The 14,845-nt window shown below is 47.1% G+C and overlaps 1 protein-coding gene across 1 annotated transcript in view; it reads right to left on the bottom strand.

Annotated features, from left to right (window-relative positions):
* The window catches only part of DRC3 (dynein regulatory complex subunit 3), a 35,782-nt gene extending 21,252 nt beyond the window's left edge, over window positions 1-14,530 (bottom strand). Inside the window, exons 1-4 of the mRNA XM_088448124.1 lie at window positions 14,442-14,530; window positions 8,543-8,715; window positions 1,894-2,010; window positions 435-601 (exon numbers count right to left, since the gene is read on the bottom strand). Coding sequence (XP_088304250.1) covers window positions 435-601; window positions 1,894-2,010; window positions 8,543-8,702 — 444 coding nt within the window. The 5' untranslated portion in view covers window positions 8,703-8,715; window positions 14,442-14,530. The remainder of the gene's footprint in view (window positions 1-434; window positions 602-1,893; window positions 2,011-8,542; window positions 8,716-14,441) is intronic.
* Window positions 14,531-14,845: the final 315 nt, after the last annotated feature.

The raw sequence follows: 14,845 nt of genomic DNA on the forward strand, positions 1-14,845 counted from the left end.
ACGTACAGATTCCTGATAACTGTGAATCTGCGTTTAGCACTGCACATACAGTACGTGCAAAGCTGAATCAGGCCCCAGGTTCAAATTTCTATCTTCTGTGTTCCTCAGCCTTGTATTTATATCATCTAGAAGTTACTGTAGGATTGCTTTTTGCATTGGATCCACTAGTACCTAGAGGGCAGCTTTGCCATATCACAGGGCAATGAAAATAATGATATGAATATAAGGCTCAGAAAGAAAAGCAACACATTTAGTAATATTGCCGGATGTTATCTACAATAAAGTTATTTGAAGTTGGAAAATCAATGAAATATGTTAAAGTGAAATAAAAAGTTAGGTAGAAGGGAAGTTCTAACTAACTTTTTATTTTACTTTAACGAATACCAGAGTATAGATATCACTGTTTGAGGAGAGGTCGCCCAGTCCTTCCTTACATTATCCAAGGATGTCAGGTTATTGTTCCCTATGGATAAAACCTGCAGATTCTCCAGACTGTCCAAGTTATTGATAGCCGATATACGATTGTTGTGCAGACTGAGATCCTCCAGCTTGGTGAGAGAACTCAGACCCTCTATCACCTCAATATTGTTAAATGATAAATCTGCAAAATAAAAGTCAGGACATAAGATGCTTTGTTCTACAGCGACCACACTGACATCTGTTACATTGGGGGAGATGTATCAAACCTCCTAAAGCAGACAAGTAGAGATGTTTCCTATAGCAACCAATCGGCTGTCATCTATCAATTTACATCCCCCTAACATGATAGCTGGAAGCTGATTGGTTGCTATGGTAAGCATCTCCACTTTGGTAGATCTCCCCATCAGTCACTGAACAGACAATCTATCCAATAGCAAGAAGCTGACAGCTGACGCACTGGCGTTACCGTCCCATACACAGGGGTAAGCCAGGTGCCTGGCCGGACGTCCAGAGACCTGATCTATGGCCAATTCTTAGAAGCACATGTAACACGTGTGTCGGGCTCTGGTGCAAAAGGGAAGCATTACTATGCATGTTGTAAATATTTGGCCCATTGGTAGATGCTATGCCACGGAAGGGGCATGGTCATACCATGTTGGGGATGTGGTTGCTCCTCTTTGGCTAGTACATTGTCTCACCCCCATCTTTAGCACCCCTGTGCGGGTTTTCAAAGTTCACCCAACGCCTACATACTTGTGAGGCAGCAATTTATCTGCTGGACTAGTCATCATGAGATTGCAGCCTATCAATTTACTGGTAACCAGCAGGGGCGCCGAGAGGGGGCGGGAGCGGGTACAGATTACCCGGGCCCGGGCTTTCTGAGGGGCCCGGCGCCGCCCCCCCCCCCCTCACAGCAGCCCAGCACACAGCCCAGCTGCTGAGAAGCAGCCACAGCAGTCTCCTATGCCTGTGCGGGGGAGCGATCACACTGATCGCGCCCCCCCCTGGCTTTGCGCCAGGCTGAGGGGGCTCGGAGCGCCCCCCCTCCCCAGCGCGCGGCGCTGCAAATCTTTTTTTTTTTTTTCCTATCGGCAAGTGGCCGTGGCCACGCCTCCCGCTATTAGGCCACGCCCCCTATTACCAGGGCCCGCCACGGCTCTTGGTGGGCCTGGGAACCGGCGACACCACTGCGGAGCGCGACCTGATCACAACCTAATCTGGTCACTGTAATGATCACCCTATGGCTAGACTCTTTGGTTGAGTGTCAGGTTTGGCCCCTGTATGACCCACCATTAGGGCCAACCTGCCTTATTTGCTAGCTAGAGTTTAAATCTCATTTAGAATTATTTTGGCCTGTGATATACTGTAGTAGACGGTGAGCTAAATTATAATACGTTTACCATTACATTCGCACCCCTGATAAATGACGTTGTATAATAATTTGGTAATACGAAATCTCAGTAGTTTACTCACCGAGCCAAACTAAGTGCACTAAAGTCTGCAGCCCCTGGATCTTCTCAATGATGTTGTTGTCCAGCTGTAGTTTGGTAAGATTGGGAAATTGCCAAAGGTTATCAATCTTGAGGATATCTAGATAAAAACCATTTAAAACACGTGACACATCTGAAAAATGTCATTTTATCCTATGCATATAAATATGTTATGAATAAAATAATAAATTATATAATTTTGTATGTGGGAAATCTCATTCCAGTCGGATGTATTTGCTTGTGGTCAATCAGAAATTGTAAGGCCATTTTTTCAGAGTATAACCACCCCCTGGTGATCTGGTAGCGTCTGTGCGATGGGAGAGCAATTGCGTGGAGGTGCCTCGCTGATGTCACCAGATCCCGTTGAATGGATGATGTGTATTAGCATGAATATTGGCTCCGCCCACAAAATGGCTGCCTCCATACTCTCATGTATATTAGTTCCACCGAAAAAAAAATGGCTGCCTCTACATTTCTCATATTGGTTCAGCCCACAAAATGGCTGCAGTTCTTCTCTTGGCATCATGTCCCTGTATCATTTGCATTAAAAATACAAAAAAAAAATCATCCTACTCTTTAAAACTGACCTGACTAAATACACTAAATAATGATTTGTACAATAATTGGTACCGACTCTTGTAGGTTATGCTATTTCGAATAACTCCTCAATCTTCTATTCATTAATGGTAATATAAAAATGAGTACATCGTTGATGAGAGTTATGGGCTGCGGAACTGATTCACAGAAATAACAATTATATTGCGTTAACTTGTCATACATCCATCACAGGCACAGGAGCAGGTGCTGTCTAACTCTTTACATTAATAGAATGCTACATAACTTCCCCTCCCTCTCATTTGCAGACATGTGTCTAAAACACCCTGGTTAGGGCGCGCTGATCGCAGATAGTGCGCCCTAACCAGGAATTAAGACGGGTTTAGCCATTTTAGATGGCTAAACCTCGTCTTTTAGGCGGCGAAGAGGGCGATAATTAATGAGCGCCCAGAACAATTGAATAGCAATCTGGGCGCTCATTATTTATCACGCCCAAAAAAACAATTGAATTGCCCCCATTGTTTTTTTTTCCTCTTAAGTTTAGACTAACCTTTCCATAGATGTTATATTACTGTGACCCTTGTATGCAATCCATCTGTGTCACCCCTGTCTGTCTGCACCCTCCCCTCCCCTCTCACGAGCAGGGCCCTCTTCCCTCATGTGCATCTCCTTCACTTAATTATACTCTAATTTACAACAGCACCCCACCCTTGGTTACAGACACCATGCTGCTTGTCTAAGTGTTATGCAGCAATGTATAAATCATGTATCTGTCCCAGTGGCGTCTCTCCCCGCGGTGACACCCGGTGCGGGGAGGGACGCCATGTGCGCGGCACCTGAGGAAAAGGGGGCATGGCCTTCAGGAGGGGGCGTGACAATAGGCAAGGGGGCGTGACATCCTGGCCCTGGTCTTCAAGGACACTGGGCGAGGGGCGTGGTCCCACGGCCCGAACCCGGCCCGTGGCCATGGCAAACAAAATCTATCAATGGGGTGGTGCCGGTGGGGGGTGCAGGCATGTGCAGTGCCGGCTCCCTCACTGACAGGAACCGGGTGCTGCACTTAATACTACAGTGCAGCACCCGGCTCCTGTCACTGAGGGGGAGCCTGCACCTTGGTGTCACCACTCGGCGGGTGACACCCGGGTGCAGGCCGCACCCCCCGCACCCCACTTTTGACGCCACTGATCTGTCCAGCATTGTTTGTACTGTTAATATCTGTTTTCTTGTGTGCTCATTTGTTTATGTACTGTGTGAGGCGCTGCGGAACCCCTGTGGCCCCATATAAATAAAGGATAATAATAATTTGCATAGTACAGCCACTAGCACAGGGTAGGTAGGCAGTGGCTGCAGGAAAGGGAGGAGATAGTGAAAATGCAGATTAGTAGCAAAAAGTAATAGATTGTACCACAAATAGCAAACACTTTATATACTGCTAAATCAGATGTGATCTATTCATGCTGCAGCTTTTTAATCTTTTTCTTTCTTTTTATTCTGCATGGTAACTTCCAAGCCTGTCCATGGTGCATTACTACAGTTTTATCAGATAATGCATTTTTCTACTTTGGCTGCAGACAAGGATTTTCTGACGATAGACTAGACAGAGGTTTGTAGCTGGTTATACCATACTGTGTGTTTGTCCAGGCTTTCAGCACCAGATCCTCATATAAAGGTAAAGGGGAGAGATGGAGTTTCCTTACAGCTAGTACAGCACTGTAATGGCCGGGCTTGTGATAAAGCCCCATCTGAGCTCTGAGGAGATGACGGTCATTTGGATTGATGTCTGTTGTCCTCTTTGCTGTCCGCTACACTGATCCAAACGGAATCGGTATGATTTACTGTCGGACCCATGCCTGGTGGTTGGAATCCTGACAGCGGCATCCCGGCAGAGGAGGAAATCCCGATCGTCCAAGGTAAGTATTGTATAACCTAATTTTACCCCCTAACCCTCCCTTAGGGGTGCCTAACCCTAACCTCCCCCCCAGTGCCTAACCCTAACCCTCCCTTCCCCTAGCCTACACCTAACCTCCTGGGGGGTGCCTAACCCTAACCTCCCCCCCCCCAGTGCCTAACCCTAACCCTCTCTTCCCCTAGCCTACACCTAACCTCCCGGGGGGGTGCCTAACCCTAACCTCCCCCCCAGTGCCTACCCTTAACCCTCCCTTCCCCTAGCCTAAACCTAACCTCCTGGGGGGTGCCTAACCCTAAGTCCCCCCTCCAGTGCCTAACCCTAACCCTCCCTTCCCCTAGCCTAAACCTAACCTCCCGGGGGGGTGCCTAACCCTGTCCCCCCCCCGGGAACCCTAAACCTAACCTTTGCCCCCCCCCCCGTGGCTGTCCGCGCTCGGCGTCCCTTCACTGCACATAAAGACTGGCATTGTGCGACAGCGGTAATGTACCTCGGCACAGGTGTTCCATTTGCAAACTGGTAAAAAAGGATTTTGATCTCACTATGGTAATTCCAACAGATAGAATAGTCTATAAACTCATGGGAGAATTGTGGCCAGTACCGGGGAAGTGCAGGATTATTAGAGCTACAGTATTTGGTATATGTGTGTGAGAGAGAAGTTATTTTGCTGCTGCCAGTCTGCGTGCTCCATTATTGTACGTTAATGAGCTCATAGGTGGTTATTAATCTGCTGTTAGAAGGGCTCTCGCCCCACCTCTGCCAATAAAGAAGAAAACAAAGACAACTTCTTTCAGCAAGATACTAAAAACCTGCAGAGCTCCCAATGCCCCACGGCAGTCCATATCCATAGGGGAATTCTGTTGTTGGGAGGTACAGCACCTATATGTCCTGCATTCACAGTACGCAGACAATAATAGGACATTTGCTTGACTTTACCAATTAATAACTTTTGAATAAAACAAAAGCAGTCGTGCTCCAATGAGAAGGTTCTAACAGAGGTTAGGCTACAAATGCCAGCTTTCTACTCTTAAAACTATTTGAAAAACAAGTCCTACCATAGATAATCACTTATCAATCATCTGTAACAGCAGGGGAGTTATGAGGTTGTCAATTGACAGTCTCAATACTATAACTTAACTCATTTGTAGTTACTCCAAGTATAGAATGTGTTTATAGCTTGATTTACCCCATGTCCCGCATAACCTCACCGCCCACAATTGTATTATCTATTGGCAGCATAACCATCTCCTCCAGCCCCAAAGTGCGCTGTCTTGGAGTTATCTTGGACTCCTCCCTCTCCTTCAAACCACACCTTCTGTACCTTTCACAGTCCTGCCATCTCCATCTCAGAAATATTCCTAGGATAAGACCCTTTCTCAACCTGGAGGCAACTAAGACCCTCATCCACTTACTGGTCTTCTCGAGATTGGACTACTGTAACCTCCTCCTATATGGCCTCCCTGACTCCCATCTCTCTCCACTTCACTCTGTCCTCAATGCTGCTGCTCGGCTCATCTTCCTCTCCAAACGTTCTACATCTGCCTCCCCTTGTCACAATCGTGGGATTTAGAGGCTGTGTTCCCGGACTGGGCCTTGGACCTGTATTACTTGGTGCAGACGCTCGCTGGAGGAGACTTGGCTTGATAAAGTTCCTCTGCATGAGAGGATGCAGAAAACTGATAAGGAGTTTGAGTAATGCAGAAGTGGCGTGGTGTGGCTAAGGAGCCGTATAGAAGAGGTGGTAGCTTGAAAGCTACTTGGAACGGCTGGATAGCCTTGAGTGGACGTTGGTAGCTGGGAAGCTACATGGAGCGGCTGGATAGCCGTGGGTAGTCGTTGGTAGCTGGGTGGCTACGTGGAGCGGCTGGATAGCCGTGGGTAGACGCTGGTAGCTGGGTGGCTACGTGGAGCGGCTGGATAGCCGTGGGTAGACGCTGGTAGCTGGGTGGCTACGTGGAGCGGCTAGATAGCTGTGGGTAGACGTTGGTAGCTGGGAGGTTACGTGGAGCGGCTGGATAGCCGTGGGTAGACGTTGGTAGCTGGGTGGCTGGATAGCCGTGGAGCGCAGTGGGGAGGCTCACATAGTAGACCTAAGGGACCTGTTGCACTGGCAACTTGTGTCAGCATTGGGGATCCTTTTATAGTGGACGCTGGGAGCTGATAGGCTGAGGGAGAAGGAGTAGACTCTTCATTGGTGGTAGTGGAGTCACATGGGCAATCCAAGATGGCCGCGCCCATGGACCGGAGGACAGCGCTTCCTGGGAGTAATCAGCGGGGACCAGCGATCAGCAGGAGCCAGCGTGGAATCAGCACAGCAGCGGGACCCGCTGGAGGACAACAGCGGAGGCCGCCCTGAGAGAGGAGGAAGCAGCGCACAGCGTGGGAGCCGGAAGACAGCGCGGGTCAGCGCCCGCAACGGTAAGTAACGGGGTCTGATTCTGGGGTCTCCAGAGGGGCGTGTGACACCCCTATCCTACAAGCCTATCACTGGCTCCCCTTTGCTTTCAGAACCAATTTCAAGGTTCTTACATTTACTTACAAAGTCCTCACCCATTCACATCTCTGACCTTATCTCTCTTTATACTCCCACCTGCCCAATTCGCTCTTCAAATGCACGCCACCCAACTGATTACTTCCTCCCACTCCCGCCTCCAAGATATTGCCCGTGCTGCTCCCTACCTCTGGAATTCTCTCCCTCTCCCTAGCAGACTCCACCTCTCTACTAAACTTCAAAAAGGCTCTCAAAACTCATTTCTTCATCAAAGCCTTCCAGCTCTCATCCTAACCCGCTGCTACTTGCTCCTTCCTCACTGTCTACCCCATCTGTGTCACCCCTGTCTGTCTGTCTGCCCCTCCCCTTTAGATTGTACGCTCTCACGAGCAGGGCCCTCTTCCCTCATGTGCTTCTCCTTTCCCTTATGGTGCATACACACGATCAGATTTTTTCTTCAGATATGGACGATAACGATTTAGAAATCGTTCAGTCGTTCATATCTGAAGGAAAATCGTTCATATCTGACATGCCTGAACGATGGACGATCAACGATGCGCGTTCCCGTTTGTCAGATAACGATATCTGACATCTGATGGGTTTGCAGCCAGACTTGGACGATTCCATTCATTTTAATGCAGTCAAAAATCGTTCAATCGTTCAATCGTTCAAATCGTTCAAAACTTTGGTAAAATCGTTCAATCGTTCAGTCGTTCATCTGACAAATCTGACAAGTCTGACAAATCTGACCGTGTGTATGCTCCATTACTTACATTATTTCATACTCCGGCACCTAACCTTTGGTTGCTGACGCCCTGCTGCTTATTTAAGTGTTATGATCACGGATGCCGCAATGTTTATAAACCATGTATTTTTCCTGCATTGTTTTGTACTGTAATGGGGGGTATCCACTAAGCGATTTAAACAAGCGATTGCACGATAACGATGTCATTATCGTGCAATCGCTTGCAAATCGCGCATGCATCGTGCATGCTTTGGACGGAAGCGACCCGCGATGCGCATGCCCGCGGGTCGCTTCCGGCATCTGACATCGCCCGTACATGAAGGACAACCTGACGATTTCGTCAGGTTCAGCATGTGCGGGGATGTGCCGGGACTGAACGAGTGAACGTTCAGTCTAGGCACATCAGTAGCTATGCAAACGACAGCACGATTGCAATGTCGCAATCGTGCTCTCGTTTGTATATCGCTAAGTGGATACCCCCCATAAGTCACTGTTTTCATTTGTAAGGCACTGCGGAACCCCTGTCACGCTATAAAAATAAAGGATAATAATAATAGTGCTAAGAAGTTAAAACATGTCAAAACTGTAGTTATGATAATGCTCCCCAGGTGGCGATACAGAGCACTTCTATACAAACTGCTACTTTGCATGGTGATGTTTGTGAACTATACAGGGACATGGCACATATTTACAATACTCCTGAACATATTACATTTTGCTGTGCATATATTGAAAATGTGAGGTGTGACTGGAAGAAAGCAATGATGTAATGGCGACGCCCCTGACAACCTTAAGTTTGCCTCTGTGATATATCTCTTTCTGCCATCTACAGCTAAGATCTTACTATACAGCTAATGATGCATTTGATTGTGAGAACGGTAGTGCTGTGCTAATGTGAGTCCTCAATTAGATCACAAGAAATATAATAGTCTTACTTTTATAATCCAGACGTAAACTAGTGACGTCCTTAAAATCGATGCCCTCCATCTTGGCGATGATTCCGGCTTCCTCGCTGGGGCCTTGCTCTTCCACCGCAGTTTTCAGCGTCTCATCGTTGATAACATTAGGTTCCACTGTATCATACAGGACACTCATTTTCCACAGCGTCCTTATCAAAGAGAAGCATATTTATTATGTGTGAGCCCATTACTCATCCCCACAGAATATATTATTGGTGTTCATCAGGGGTGTCAAACTCATGGCCATCCAGCTGCTTTGTGGGACTACATATCCCAGCATGCCCTGCCACCAATTTTAAGCCCTAATAGCAAAACTGTGGCCGTGCATGCTGGGATGTGTAGTTGTACTGCAGATGGAGGGCTCCAAGTTTGACACCACTGGTGTACGTAATATTATACATCACTGACACCTGTATACAGGGAAGGCAGCAGTTTTGTAGGCTCAACCAGTATCCATAGGAATGCAACCTAACACCATTTTACTAGACGCCAGTGACATCACTGTACATTATTATGAATATTGTTTAAGAGTACAAAATGGCTGCACACGCTGAATGCAGGTAACTGAGGCGCCCAGAAATGCAATGATGACTTTATCTGAAGTCACAGCAATAAACTCCAATTTCTTGATATTGGAATGTAGTGGGTGTGACCGTATGACCTCGCTCTGCCAGACAATCACAGATTTTTGACACTGATAAAACAGAGGTTGGTTACTTATCCCTGAGTAACCTGAGTGGGCTTACGCTGGGTACACACTGGCCGATATGTCTGTGAACGACGAACGCCCGTACACCCGCCGCAGAGGCGGCCGGTGAATGACATCACAACTGGGCGGGCACATGTTAATGCCACCCGGTGGTGACATCAGTCACGACACATCAGGCCAATGACTGGTAAGTGTGTATGCACTTACCAATCGTCAGATAGGACGGCAGATCAGCCGTATGGTCGATCCGTCACCCTACTGTGTACACCCAGCTTTACCATGACTTCTAGGGATTTCCGCTCACTGTCAGTTACCCCTATTATTGACTGCTCCCGCTGTGTAGTGGGTGGGTAACTCGTTGCTACTACCAGGGTCCTACACCGGCACCTGGAACCGATCATTCGACACAGGCTTATACCAATGGCACCTGTAACCGCCCACTTCTGGGTATGTGTGGACACGTTGCGGCAACACCTCCTTGCTGATATTGGCTAATCCCCACTGGTCCCTTACTATAGACAAGTCTGCACGGAGTAACTGTAAAGAGTTTCAGCTTGGAAACACTCAATCCAGAGCAGCCGGAAATGGAGTAGCGTTTGGCGCTACTCTGATAGTCACAGGATAAAAGCAGATGCAGGCATCTTAAGATGGTTATTGCTCAAAATGCCTTTTATAAGACAAGTCCCATGCTAAAGGTGCTTGGGACAATCACAGCATACAGATGCCACAGAAGTACAATCCTCTCTGGATGGTCAGAGAATACACCTTCTTACGAAGCCACATCAGCCCTTTATACAGTAAGAGGACACCATACAGCAGGTTGTTATCCTGCCCATATACCTCCAGGACTAGTACATAAATCAGACAATTGTCTCCCAAAATATAAATACATCTTACATTTCACAGGAACTGGTCAATTGCCTTCTTCCTTTCATATATGTACCACCCAGAATCTCATGTAACAGATATACACAGGAGGTGGACCCAGTGACGTATCTATAATGGGTGCACACGGGCCCCGGGTCCAGGGGGGCCCCTGCACCCATATTATTTTAAACTCACCTGTCTGTGGTCCCGCATCGGGTGTCAGAGCTGCTCATTTTTCCGGTGTTCTGCACATGCGCAGTAGATTCCAGCCACACTCTAGTGCCCAAAGTCTACTGCGCATGCACAAAACACCAGAAAATGGCCACCGCGGCCATTTTTCCGGCGTCTGCACTTGCGCACCGGGGAGAGCCACCAGGGAGAGGAGGAGCCCCGCATAGGGAGTGCACACGGGCCCCCTCCTCTTTTAAGACGCCCCTGGGTGGACACTAATGCATGCGCGGCTGCAATTTATTTTGGAAAATGCCAAATACTAGTCTCAGCCTTCCCCTTATGTACCAAGCGTACAACGGACTGTGCAAGCTCTGAGACTTTCAATGCTTGTGGACTGTGCAACTTCGCCGGCGATTGTAAACACTCCAACATCGGTGCACCATTGACACCTATGGCTGGCTGCAGTGCCTCCTTCTAAAAATCCTGTAAACATGGCCTCTGTGGCTGCGGATCTGCGTCTGAGAGCACAGCCGCATTCACTAAGACGCCCGTGACACTCCCACAACGCGGCCTTTTTTGCGTTCACTTCAGACCACCTCCCACCAAGCCCATGGCTTTCCACCGCCAGCTCAAATGGGAGCGATCCCATGCCTGACAGCGGTCTCTGCCCACCCTCAGCGGTATGCATGCTTCATAGGGGTTTCCAGGACTTTTTTTTTCACATGAGCAGTAGAAATATTGGCTGAACTGCGCAAAACATCGGCATGCGACAACCTCTCAATCTGGCCCACAGTGATTAGCATTAAGCCTTGCTCTGTGAGAATGACCCAAGAACACTCTATCCCAAATGGCAAAGCCGTAGGAAACAAAACACATCTTAACTACATTCCTAGAGTGCATTTCTTACTTATTTTATACACCTATACATTTCGGGATGTAGTTAATAAACCTACCATCGGGATGCCGGCCCAACCCATACATTGCAACGCATGAAACACACTGTAAAATATATACACTTTTAAGCATGCTATATCTATGCATTTTTATACTGGGACAAAAGACTGTCTACTAAATATCTTGTTTCTATATACACTGGTCCAGGTGCCGCTAAATTGTTTGAAAGTGGCGCCTAGCGCCGTCAGTTCGTTTGAAAACAGCGCTGCAGCACGAGAGTTAACCCCTTCAGTGCCACAGCCCCCATCTTGGTTTCTATTCGCCGGCTGCACTTATATAAATGCTTCCATTCAACGGGCGGTATTCAAATGTTTAAGAGCCCGATCTCGTGTCTAAAGTGACGGGAGATGGTGGGGCGCTATTCAATTGATGCCGATCTTCACGTCGATCGCGCCCAAAGAGGCCAGGTTTAGCCGCGTAAAACATGCTACACCCGTCCAAAGAGCTGGGCGCAATCGCTTAAAGTGCCGTTTGGGCGCCCAAACGGGTCAATTTTTTGCACGTTTGGGGGATGCGAGCTGAAATACTGGCGCCGGCAGCTGATCGTGCCCGACAGGAGCAAAAATTTAATAGATCCATCGGGCACGAAGGGGGGTTGAAACAATTGAATTCTGTATGTATGTATGTATGTATGTATGTATATATATATATATATATATATATATTGTGATAGGATCACTGGTAAAGTGGTCTGTGGCAGGTACATTTGTCCCAGATTCCTGTCTTTTGTGTTTTAAACCCCCAGGAGAAAGTCTGCAGTGTAGCAGGCTTGAGTTTCGGCTTTTTGAAAAGCCGGTTTGGGACCTGGGGGTTGTGGGTGAGAGGAGAGGGAGGGCTCCACCCACGGCCACTCCAGGTTTTGGTTCTCGCAGCCTGGTAACAGGATTGTTAGTTTTCCACCTGAGAGTGGCCAATATAAGCTTAGTTTGTTTAGGGCTGATTGTCTCACCTGGGAGAGCAGGCAGGGAGTTTGCTCAGAGACACTTGGAAACCTAACCGTGAGTGTTGTGCTGTGCTTTTGTTGCTGGCGAGGGCATTAGGCCCTGCCATGTTCTGGTAGTGAGGGAACTACCTGTGAAGTTAGTGCCCCGACAGGGCTAGGATTTATATTTATGTTTTCTTTATGTTTCTGACATTGTACAATAAAGACTGCCGCCGACCAGCTTGTACTTGCATCCAGACTGGTGTGCTGCTTCCCTGCTGCTGTGTGTGTGTGTGTTAGGAAGGAGTCCTCTACCCAGGAGAGGGACCCCCTAACCTAACTGTGTCACAATATATATACAGTCAGGTCCATAAATATTGGGACATTGACAGAATTTTCAAATTTTGGCCTCTATTCACCACCACAATGGCTTTGAAATGAAACAAACAAGATGTGCTTTAACTGCAGACTTTCAGTTTTAATTTGAGGGTAGGAATTACAACGGTTTCTATATGTGCCTCCCACTTTTTAAGGGGCCAAGTAATGGGACTAGCAACTCAAAAGCTATTTCATGGCAGGTGTGGGCTATTCCCTCATTATTTCATTATCAATTAAGCAGGTAAAAGGTCTGGAGTTGATTCTAGGTGTGACGTTTGCATTTGGAATCAGTTGCTGTCGACTCTCAATATGAGATCCAAAGAGCTGTCACTATCAGTGAAGCAAGCCATCATTAGGCTGAAAAATCATAACAAACCCATCAGAGAGATAGCAAAAACATTAGGTGTGACCAAATCAACTGTTTGGAACGTTCTTAAAAAGAAAGAATGCATCGGAGAGCTCAGCAACACCAAAAGACCCGGAAGACCACGGAAAACAACTGTGGTGAATGACAGAAGAATTATTTCCCTGGTGAAGAAAAACCCCTTCACAACAGTTGGCCAAATCAAGAACACTCTCCAGGAGGTAGGTGTATATATGTCAAAGTCAGCAATCAACAGAAGACTTCACAAGAGTGAATATAGAGGGTTCACCACAAGATATAAACCATTGGTGAGCCTCAAAAACAGGAAGACCATCTAAAAAAGCCATTACAGTTCTGGAACAACATCCTATGGACAGATGAGACAAAGATCAACTTGTACCAGAGTGATGGGAAGAGAAGAGTATGGAGAAGGAAAGGAACTGCTCATGATCCAAAACATACCACCTCTTCAGTGAAGCATGGTGGTGGTAGTGTCATGGCGTGGGCATGTATGGCTGCCAATGGAACTGGTTGCCTTGTATTTATTGATGATGTGACTGCTGACAAAAGCAGCAGAATGAATTCTGAAGTGTTTCGGGCAATATTATATGCTCATATTCAGTCAAATGCTTCAGAACTCATTGGACGGCGCTTCACAGTGCAGATGGACAATGACCCGAAGCATACTGCAAAAGCAACCAAGGAGTTTTTTAAGGCTAAAAAGTGGAATGTTATGCAATGGCCAAGTCAATCCCCTGACCTGAATCCGATTGAGCATGCATTTCACTTGATGAAGACAAAACTGAAGGGAAAATGCCCCAAGAACAAGCAGGAACTGAAGACATTTGCAGTAGAGGCCTGGCAGAGCATCACCAGGGATGAAACCCAGCGTCTGGTGATGTCTATGCGTTCCAGACTTCAGGCTGTAATTGCCTGCAAAGGATTTGCAACAAAGTATTAAAAAGTGAAAGTTAGATTTAGGATTGTTTAGTTTGTCCCATTACTTTTGGCCCCTTAAAAAGTGGGAGGCACATATAGAAACCGTTGTAATTCCTACACCGTTCACCTGATTTGAATGTAATTACCCTCAAATTAAATCTGAAAGTCTGCAGTTAAAGCACATCTTGTTTGTTTCATTTCAAAGCCATTGTGGTGGTGAATAGAGGCCAAAATATGAAAATTCTGTCAATGTCCCAATATTTATGGACGTGTGTGTGTGTGTGTGTGTGTGTGTGTGTGTGTGTGTGTGTGTGTGTGTGTGTGTGTGTGTGTGTGTGTGTGTGTGTGTGTGTGTGTGTGTGTGTGTGTGTGTGTGTGTGTGTGTGTGTGTGTGTTCGTTCGTTCGTTCGTTCGTTCGTTCGTTCGTTCGTTCGTTCGATCCATTCATTGACCACACATATATAAAGGTTTCCATTCACTAACTGACATAAGCAAAGGATTATTATTCATTGACTGCAGATACATAAAGGTATTGTACACGAAGCTGTGACATCTGTGCATCACACCTTACCCCGGTCAGCAGAGCTTCATAGGGAATAATACAGTATGTATGAATGGTGTTTGCTGAGTCTCGTCTTTGTAGCATAAAAAGCGTCTTTTGGTTGCTATGAGAAAACGAGACACGTGATTAGCGACATGCAATCAATGCGCTGCTGCAAACATGTGTTAGTGAACAATAAAGATGTATCCTTCAAATCGTTGTAGCCAATAGAAGAATCTGGCTGGATGACGTCAATTGGAGGCGGGCATTTGTGGTGACAGTGATTACTAACCAATCAGCGTGCCTGGGCCTGGTTTGGTGGGGCATACGTAAGAAGCGCAATAGTCCCTCCCAGCGCTGTCATTCATTGGCCCACACTGTTGTGTTTAGTGATTGGCCGTCTAGCTGTGCACAGCTGATGACTGACAGGCGCA

Source organism: Taudactylus pleione, unplaced genomic scaffold, assembly GCF_031769625.1.
Source record: "Taudactylus pleione unplaced genomic scaffold, aTauple2 ptg000451l, whole genome shotgun sequence".
NCBI lineage: Eukaryota > Metazoa > Chordata > Amphibia > Anura > Myobatrachidae > Taudactylus > Taudactylus pleione.